At 34.7% G+C, this 8,246-nt stretch overlaps 1 protein-coding gene across 3 annotated transcripts in view; it reads right to left on the minus strand.

The window, feature by feature from the left end:
• Positions 1 to 242: 242 nt before the first annotated feature.
• Positions 243 to 8,246, minus strand: part of PROX1 (prospero homeobox 1) — a 54,030-nt gene continuing 46,026 nt past the window's right edge. For 2 of the 3 annotated variants that reach the window (XM_074949268.1, XM_074949269.1), the window contains exon 5: positions 243 to 5,838. In XM_074949268.1, the coding sequence (XP_074805369.1) occupies positions 5,650 to 5,838 (189 nt within the window). In that variant the 3' untranslated portion in view covers positions 243 to 5,649. The remainder of the gene's footprint in view (positions 5,839 to 8,246) is intronic. The other variant, XM_074949270.1, reaches the window with a different exon arrangement.

Below are 8,246 nucleotides of genomic sequence, written 5' to 3' on the forward strand. Positions count from 1 at the left end.
AATATATATTAGTTTTGTAAGATAGGTGGCAGGTTTCATTAACACATAATTCCAAATTGTGACGGTGGTGGGGGAGAGTAACCGTAAGTGGGATTGCAATCTCTCACAGTAAATTGATTCCAGTGATTCACATTTTGTTTTGGGACTTAATAAAGAAATATTTTTAGAAAGAAATATAAACAATGGCAATGAGCTTGTAATTTATATTTTATTTTGCACAAGCTTGCATATATACTGCACATACATTCAGTTTAGAGAAGATGGAAGGCACACAAGGCAATTGAACTACTGTATCCTTTAAGTGGTACAAAGCAAAAAGGTAAAAGTCTGGAGAGTATACAAAAGCTTAAAACACACAAAATAAAATCCCCACCCAATTTTTTTTCCTGTTTCTTTTCTTTTTAATTTAGTAGCTGCCAAGCTAGAATTGTAACTTTTTTTCAATCAATTGTCTACTGCACTTTTTTTTCCATATGGACAGGGGAGTCTTATTGTTTTTATCATATCATCAATTAATATTACAGTACATCCTTGGTAATACAAAATTGTACACCTTCATCAAATAAATTAGGATAAATTAAACCAATAAATTATGCAAAGTCTTCAGAACAATAGACAACAACAAAAAATCCACAGTTGAAATTGCCTCTAGCTAAAAAATAAAATTTAAAAAAAAATCAAAAATCGACTTTATCAGTTCAGTTATTGTTCTATCTTCAAATTAAAGGGTCTTTATTACAAAAAAGAGCTTAATAATGCTATTTACAACATATTGCTAAATAATATAAAGGCAGTGTTTTGTCACTTTTGTAACTATATACATATGAGTAATGGCTGGGACAATATCAGTTTAAACTTTAACCTTTGTCTCTTCTGGGCAGCAGTAAAACCAACTTAAGATGCATTTTTCTGACTCCTGATTTCATATTACATGAAAAATAACAAATTCTTGTTATAGTATTTGTTGTTGGGTTTTTTCCCCACTTGAGCAGTACTTTAATGCATTTTAAAATTTGCAGCAAGGATGGGTTTTAGGTAAAATATAAACTTGTTGTTTCTTCTAGATTTGCTTCTACATATCCTAGTACAATTGTGCATTTCTGAAGGTGGCTGCTTAAAGGAGAGAGATGATTGTGGCTCATTTGAAGAGACTAAAAAGTCACAGTGCCACCACCTTTCATACATTAAAGAAGATATTCTTAAGAAGATGCAAAGGTTAAACACCAGTTTTCATCCCAGCTCTAAATATGAGCATTTTCAGCTTCAGTTTATAGATGGTTTACAACCAACAGTTCTACAGAAAACAAAATTGCATTTCCTTCAACAGAACATTTAAGTGCAATACAGTAACTGCTTACTCATATAAACCAGTTACATTCCTTAAGGGGAGCTTTTTGAAAACAATGCTTATTGGAATTTTCAAACACATAGTTGGTACCAGAAGGAAACATTTGCACTATTAACACCAATGATTTCTATATAATACACATGGCAAATATAATTTTTGCTTTCACTTCTCATGTACAGTGCTCATTTTGGGGGTTTTGTAAACCACTTTCCATTTTTTCTATATATATATATCTATCTATATATATATCTTTCAATGCTGCTGGTGAAAATCCTATCTTTAAAGCCACTAAATCTTCACCCTTATTTCTTAGTTAACATTAACCTGTGGAAAAAACATTTTGCTATTAAATGACTTCATGTACATAGAAAAAAATTGTGTAATTGTACAGAAACTGTATCACCTATGCCCTTGACAGCTGATGAAAGAGACTTATCATTTAAAAGTAGAGAGCTGGATATTCAAGAATGCTTTCAACTATCTATACAGTTACTGTAGTGTTTCTTATAAATTTCAGCAGATGTTTTCAGAATGTAGTTATTAAAATCTTATGTCTTTATGCAAGAACAACCATAAGATTGAATATTTACATTGCTTTATAAAAGTTCCCCTCAGTTTTCGATGTTCACCCACATACCTGGTACAGTAACAAAGATTCTGCAAACTTAAAACACTTTTAATTAAATAATACTCAGAGGCACAAAGCAAACCTCAGGAATACATGGGTGAACACTTCCTTAAATAATTACTACATTCTAACATCTTCCACATGTTTACCATTTAGTGTGAAACGTTCCCATTAAACAACCAGAGATACAGTAAGAATTAAATGTTTTGTAATTTCAAATAGAACATTCTTTTCACAAAACATAACAAATGTCTAAAATAGGTTCTTAATCTAGATAGGAAAAAGGTAAGCTTTTCACTTCATACGCATATTTTATGTGTGTATATACATACAAACATAACTATGTAATGTCTCCATGTATGTATATGTGTGTGTATATCTATACACATAGATATTGCGTATGAAATATTGCTTCTATACTACTTTTCAATATGCTAAGAAAACACAAGATTTGCACCACATTTACAAAAAATTGGCTTCTACAAGAATTTTCAAAACTTGAATGCTGCTCAAACAATTGAGAAAAAAATAATTTGCATTATCAAACTGTTCTAAAAATTCTCTTCTTCAAAAACGTATTCTCCTGCTTTGTTTTGTTTGTTTTTTTTTTAATTTTTTAAAAAGACACAAAATATGCATAGCTATCAACATTATGTCAAACAGCCGGAAAAAAAAATCTAGTGTTTATTGCAGCTGTAGTAATTGAAAAATAATGTTTAAAAGATGAAAAGTGTAAGCCACAGAAGGCACAAGAACAATTGTACTTGTGGGGAAAAAACTGGTATTTTGAAGGATTTTTTTAATCCTTCCGCTGGTGCATTTAAGGTCTAGGCACAGACTACAACCTCAAGTTTATATGCAGAAATAAATCTGAATTAGCAGTAAATGAATGGCAAAATGGGATTTCTACATGGATTTTTAAATTCTTTCCCTACGTAAACTTTTTTTGTTACAACAAAAGTAGCCTCCTGCCTTTTAGCCATTGTTTTTAAGTAAACAGTATTGAGATTGTTTGAAAGATTCTTATTTCTATTTACAATTTAGTAAGAGTTATGCCATATATTTATCTTTATATTTTTAAATGCATCGGGAGGCACAAAGGCAATATGGCTATAATGCAGTAAAATCACCATAACTGCAATGATCCAATTTTTTTTTCCAGGTCAAAAAACTGATTTTTTTCTCTCTTTAAAATGAAATTTCTACTCTTAATTCCTATGCCTCATTTACTATTGAGATTATGCTATTTATAAATAAATAAATAAATGCAACAACATCTAGTGTTGAGTACACAGTTTCACTCATTTAGATTATTAGAATCACATTGGAGCCAAATAATATAATAAAATAATAATAATATAATATAATATAATAAAAGTAATGGTTATATCACAGATCAAGATGGTATCTAGTAATGTGTCCATGCAGTATGACTAAAGTATGGCTTTACTTTTTTATGTCCAAGGAGGCAATGCAGTGTTATATTTTGTATTTGATGGGTTGCCAGTGAAGAACTAATTGTCTTAGAACTTGAGCATTTTATGCCACTTCCTCCCATAACAATAAAAAAGAAAAAAAAAAGTGCATGAACACAATTTTCCTTCTTTCTTACTTGGAATTGATTGGATTTACATCTTTACGAAGTGTAATAGTTACCAAATCATGCACAAAATAAAAGAATGACACATGCTGTCTACTGTATGGATGCCTACAGTATTAGGTACTCACAGGGAGTTTAAGATCAAGAAGATTTGTTTTGCTTTTAATGCATAGTGAAAATGTTGGCACTTCATCCCATGCTATTGTCTGCATTGCCTATACTCCACAGATACTGCCAGTACTTGAAAATAATGACAGGGCATCGCAGGATTGTGCTGTTTAATTTGAAGTCAGCAGGTTTTTAAGGCTTTGTGCTGACAATAATTGCTTTCATACATTTCTGTCTATCAGCAGTATTTGTAAATGAAGTGAAATTGCAATGATCAGGTCAGCTCTTTAGTCACACGGGTAAACTTTCACTCTCCAAAGTCAAAATGCAATTTTAAAATAAAGTTAAAGAAATAAAATATTGATGTCCTAGACAGTCTAAATATTACTGGCTATTTTGTAACTTTCTCTAGATTTGTATCAAATTACCTAAGGGGAAAATAGAATTCAAAATAACAATAAATTCTTACTGCATCTGTGCAAAAGATGACAGAAAAAATAACAAATACATAGTATCTTTAAAAAAACCCAACAACCCCAAACTATTGGACACTATACGTTTTTGAAAATGTGAAAATAAAAAGGAGAACCACTGAAGAAAGCACAAAAACTAGCAGCTAGCTTTCTTGCATTATGTTCACATATTGTGACATATCATTCAGATGAATCCAAAACTTTCGTATACTTTACACTGTACTCATATTTTGGTCAACACCATCTTCTGCTTTAGAACACAAGTGTGGCACTCTGATCAGACAGATTTGTTTTTGATGATGCACTTAACTGTAATGCAAAAATTAAATTTGGCTATCTTAACTCTGCATAGCCAACAGTACACTACTGTAAATTTTGTGTATGGTTAACTGGATTTTTATAAAAATGTTATTTTTATACTTGCGACTAGGTAAAGATTGATTATATTTTACAGCTACAAACAAAGGGCCTTTTTGCCTCAGCAGTTTTGGGCTAAAATGCTTTCTTTTGCTATATAAAGGTAATTCAAAAAATTGCTTTTCAGGGCAAAATACTAACTATCAAATATAGGCAGCAATCTTTTTATGCCTGGAAAAAAAACTGTGCAAAGAATAAATGTCAAGAGCTAAGAGCCAATTAAAATATGACCAAGACACAGCAATATAGAATGATGAAAGGTTTTGTTTTTACTTTATGGAGAGTGAAATGCTTCCGTTTTAATAAGCTGACCATATTATAAAATTAGTGTGGTTGATACAATATTGTGCATGAATTACTGGCTTCCCCCTGCAAGAATAGTATCTGTTTTGTGCAAAATTGCTTTGCCTCAATAAAAAAAAAATTACCTGGCATGTTAATTACTGGGGTAGGGTGCATGTTATTCCTGTAAGGGAAAGCTTGAAGAATAGGGTTTGCCTTTTTGGGGTATCACTTTTTGGAGTGAGAACCTAAAATGGATCTTTGTAGTTTTTAAAAATAAGAAACAAAATCTACCTTATTTGTTAAAAAGCAAAGTAAAATAAAATAAAATAATGCTCTAAGCTTATGAAGTAACTTCACAGAGTTCAGACCTTTAGCAGTATAAACATAATATAAACTTCATTGTTTGTAATATTGTGCCGTGACATGAGTCTCACTCAGACAAAATGCCACTTTGCAGCAAGCAATAAATCTGACAAAGCATTTTTAAACATAATGCCCTAACTTGCTAAGACAGGCTTTTACACACTTCAAAATTCTTCTCCCTGAAAATTAACCCCATTTATTCTCCAAATGTTAAGGGTCTTGGGCAAAAGTAAACTGAAGGGTGAAGTAAAATAACTATTCCCCCTTATAACTGACCAAAAAAAAAAAGCCCCCTATAGTCTGATTTCATACACATATATATGTATATGATATACCTATACAGGAAATTAAAATAAAGACACACACAACTTGGGCATCAAAAGGGGACTGCTACTTCTCATACATTCATAAATAGTTTTTGAACTCTCTACTCATGAAGAAGCTCTTGTAGGCAGTTTGGGGATTTGAAAATCTCAGGGACCTCACTGTCCAGCTTACAGATGACCTTGTATATGGCCTTCTTCCAGGAAGGATCAACATCTTTGCCTGCGATAATGGCATTGAAAAACTCTCGTAACGTGATCTGAGCCACTTCCAGGAATCTCTCTGGAACCTGCTGATACAAGGAGACAATGGCATTAATAAAGTTTTCAGTTTCAAGTCTCTGGTTCTTCAAAGGAAACTGAACTAAGTTCTTTCTTTCAAAAAGGGGCTTACATAGCACCTGCATTTTCTAAATATGGCAGACTTCTATTCTCTTATGCAAAGCTGTTTATATATAGTACCATAGTAATAACTTTTATAACATGTGTTAGATATCTTTGCAACGTCTGACTACAGAATGTAGGTAACGAAATGTTAATGTCTGGATTTAGATAGTGAGGGACTTATAAGATATAATTAGCAGAGGAAGGGTGTGTGGGGGGCGAAACAACAGCAATTGTCTTAAAGGAGATAAATCTCGTCATGAAATTTTACCCATGTACTTATGGGTAAAGTCTCTGCATGAGAATTCACATGAAAATTATACATGCATTGAAAGGCGCATGAACCTCTGAATATCTGTGTTTAACTTTGGTAAGAACCAGTGCTGAAAGCTCTCAGAGAAATAGGATATCCATGAACGGTTGTTCATAGTTTAAAAAACAAACAAACAAGCCATCAGCTAATGGCCTGATTCTGTAGCTGCTCTGTGCATGGAACTCCCACAAGTCACCCTCCTTGGGAGCCATTCTAGTCGTTCCTTTTTTTTTTCCTTCAGAAACCTACCAATAAAAACTCAAACTCTTCAATGGGTGTGTCATGCATGAAGTTGTGAGAGAACTGGGCTCTGTCTAACCCATTTGTTTTCTGAGTGTTGGTCTAATTCCATGGTTAAGTCAAACAGCTAGCTAGCAGGGGTATGCCATTTCCAGATTCCCTGGGACCACAGATTTACAGAAAAACAATGTATTATGGAGCCACAGCTCCATAGCTATAGACACAGCAAGGCAAACACTTTCTACTAGATGTAGTGCTTGCTACTGTGAGTACTCCCATTGAGATGATGGGTCTCCTCATGGCAGGAATTAATATACACAAGTAGAAGTTCTCAGGGATGCATCTGATCCCTGCTGCGGGATGCATGTGAGCAGACAGTAGCAATCACACAGAGTCCAATTCAGCAGGGTGCCATGCAGGTGCAGAGGGCTCCACCCATGTCCATCACATTGCAAAATGGGGGCCTATGATTAACCAATATTCTAGCCTAAGTCCGATTTTTGCCTAATAACTTTAGAAAGAACCCCAAAAATACTTGGCCTGAAAATTCACATGCTTCACCTCATGTTATAAAGCACTAGACCTATCTCACTGAGATGACACACTAGCATTCTAAATTTTCCCATCAGACAGACATGTGATCAGTGGGAGCTATGTACGTGCATCTGAGGGCAGAATTTGGCCCTAAACACCTATCTTCTCCCCACCCGCCCCCCACACACATGCTGCAGAAACTTCTTATTCAAGGGGCTACATGGAGAAAGTGTGTTTTGGGGACATTCTATCACAGCAATAATTACCGGGGATTAAGATGACTATTTCCCTACCTTATTGTCTGTTCAGAAAAATGAATCTGTTTTCAGACAACATCTTTCTGTGTTTCACTGCTTAATGAAATATTTACAAGAGATCCCCTGCCTGTCTCTTTCTGGTGTTGCTGTAGAAAGTGTTGCCCTTACTGTTTGTTCAATTCCAGCTGCTGGTACTTGGTATTGCCCAAATGGGGTATGGAGACACCTAAATCTGTGGTTAGGGAGCGATTGACCCAATGTTACAAAAGGGTAAGAAAGATATCTGATAAAATCAGTGACGCCCCTAGATATGTAGTTAGCCACCTGCTCAGAAGGGCCTGAGTTAGTTTGCCTCCAGGATTCTGCCTCGCAGTTACAGCTGTGGAAAATGTTCAGCACAAATGCAACAGCCTGGGTTCAAGTTTGGCCTGTGCCAGTAAACCTAAGCCCATGCAGGTTAGATTTCTTCAAACAGGTGAGGAGAGTTTTCCATACAGTATGCCGTGGAAAACACCGTGAACCCTCAACAGCTGCGTGACAACTCCAGTCACCTCTCTCCCTAAAGACATATAAGGTAGGAGGCAAGAGGTTCTTAGATTTGCTCTAGCGGGCTGGGAGTTTCCTTTAAAGGCTTAAAGTCATTGACCCCAAGCCTCCCAGTGAATCTTCAAAGGTGGGTTCACTTCCAACCCAGTGAAACAAACTGCAGGGATCAGTTCTCAAATATCTTGATTAAATGAGCCCCAGAGAGGTTGGAGAGGTCTATTCATAATACAGTGTTCCCAGAGAACCACTATACTCATAATGCATTGGAACTATTCATAACTCATTCCTTTTGTGGTGTTACTACTAACTTCTTCACGTCAGGCTGCATTACACATGTTACTTTGCATGTTGTAATGTGAACTGCATTGTGATTAATTCCAATGGGATAACACGTCGGCCAATATTCTTCCTTTCTAGAAAGAAAAAC

The sequence above is a fragment of the Natator depressus genome, chromosome 3 (genome assembly GCF_965152275.1).
Source record: "Natator depressus isolate rNatDep1 chromosome 3, rNatDep2.hap1, whole genome shotgun sequence".
Lineage (NCBI taxonomy): Eukaryota > Metazoa > Chordata > Testudines > Cheloniidae > Natator > Natator depressus.